The sequence below is a fragment of the Rhagoletis zephyria genome, unplaced genomic scaffold (genome assembly GCF_001687245.7).
Source record: "Rhagoletis zephyria isolate East Lansing unplaced genomic scaffold, Rhagoletis_zephyria_1.1 Rzeph_scaffold_72532, whole genome shotgun sequence".
Lineage (NCBI taxonomy): Eukaryota > Metazoa > Arthropoda > Insecta > Diptera > Tephritidae > Rhagoletis > Rhagoletis zephyria.
Genome location: NW_016229581.1, coordinates 1 through 1,268, shown reverse-complemented (window position 1 = coordinate 1,268; position 1,268 = coordinate 1). Strand labels below are relative to the sequence as shown.

Sequence of the window (1,268 nt, the reverse complement as noted above, 5' to 3'; positions counted from 1 at the left end):
CTGCAGGATACTTTCCCAGAAGACGCAATGCAAGAGCCCATTATGTACTTGACAGCCTACGCAGCGTGCACTCAATTGGATGTGACAACAGGGGCAGACGGCATGCCGGAATACCTGTGTAATAGTTGCAGTCGTCAGTTACTATTTGGTGGTAATTTTTTGGAAGTATATTAAAAGGATTTCTTCTATTCCAGGTGACCTGCAGGACGCTTATGAGTTTCGTAATAAAGCTATACGAAGTTTTGAAAAGCTACTCAGTCAAATTGCTCTACAAAAACAAGAGAATGTAGCGAGAGCAGTATCACCATCCGAATTCGAGTTGCCCGATAATCATACAGCAGCGGCGTATATGCGTGCAGATGCTGACATAATTGACGCATGCAGTATGGAAGTGGCGAAGCGTACAAAAGACCCGCTTGAAGATTCTGAGAGTGAAAATGTGAGTAGAAGTCTGTGTTATTCAAATGCTTAAACCTACTTAATGGATATTATAAAGGCGAATTGATATTATTTGTTTGTAAAAAATTTGTATAACATTCAAAGGAATCAGAGAACAAACTCAATGCGCCAGCATCCATTCACACGTTTTCGGATAACGCTTATGACACCGAGGATGACAAACCACTTAAACAATTGATAAGTTAGTAATTGTTATAAATTTTACAAATCTTTAAATCTAATACGCAAAAACTTATTTGCATAGTTAAAAAGGAATGTAACATATTCAACACTGACAATGTGGATGAAAATAACATAGTTTTTACGAAAACTGCCTCTGCGCCTCTGGGTAATCAGCCATTGTACGATGATGATGATGAGCTGATAGGAGATGAAAACATTGACACTGAAAGAATCACGGATTCTATGTTTTCACCAGAAGCGCACATTTTTCCTAAAGGTCTTTGAAAGCACTGAGATTTAAAATGACTAGTTATTATTTTGGTTGCATTTTAGGACGCTTCAAATGCACGATTTGTGATCAAAATTATTTTACTTCGATCGGACTAAAAGCCCATATGGAAGTGCATCTTGCAAAGAGTGTTACAACAAAAAAGAAACGTACACGTAACAAAAAACGCAAGACTTCAATAAAACCCGACTCAGAGGTTGAAGTTTCAACTGTAGACGCTAGCTGTGATAATTCGAACCCATGCCAATCCATCAATAGCAAAAGGTTAGAAAAACAAACGGAGCCTCATAAAGACCAAAATTATAAAAGAAAGCGTAAACCGAAGGAGCCAAAACCTAAGCGTATGTTCCCTTGCCAC

The 1,268-nt window shown here is 38.2% G+C and overlaps 1 protein-coding gene across 1 annotated transcript; it reads left to right on the top strand.

Annotated features, from left to right (window-relative positions):
- Positions 1–27: 27 nt before the first annotated feature.
- LOC108357215 (uncharacterized) lies at positions 28–1,251 on the top strand (the record flags this gene model as incomplete). Its single annotated transcript, XM_017608306.1, has 5 exons — positions 28–133; positions 195–439; positions 544–640; positions 704–898; positions 955–1,251. Coding segments are annotated over exons 1-5 (940 nt in total), but the record flags the coding sequence as incomplete, so codon positions are not given.
- Between the last annotated feature and the right edge of the window lie 17 nt (positions 1,252–1,268).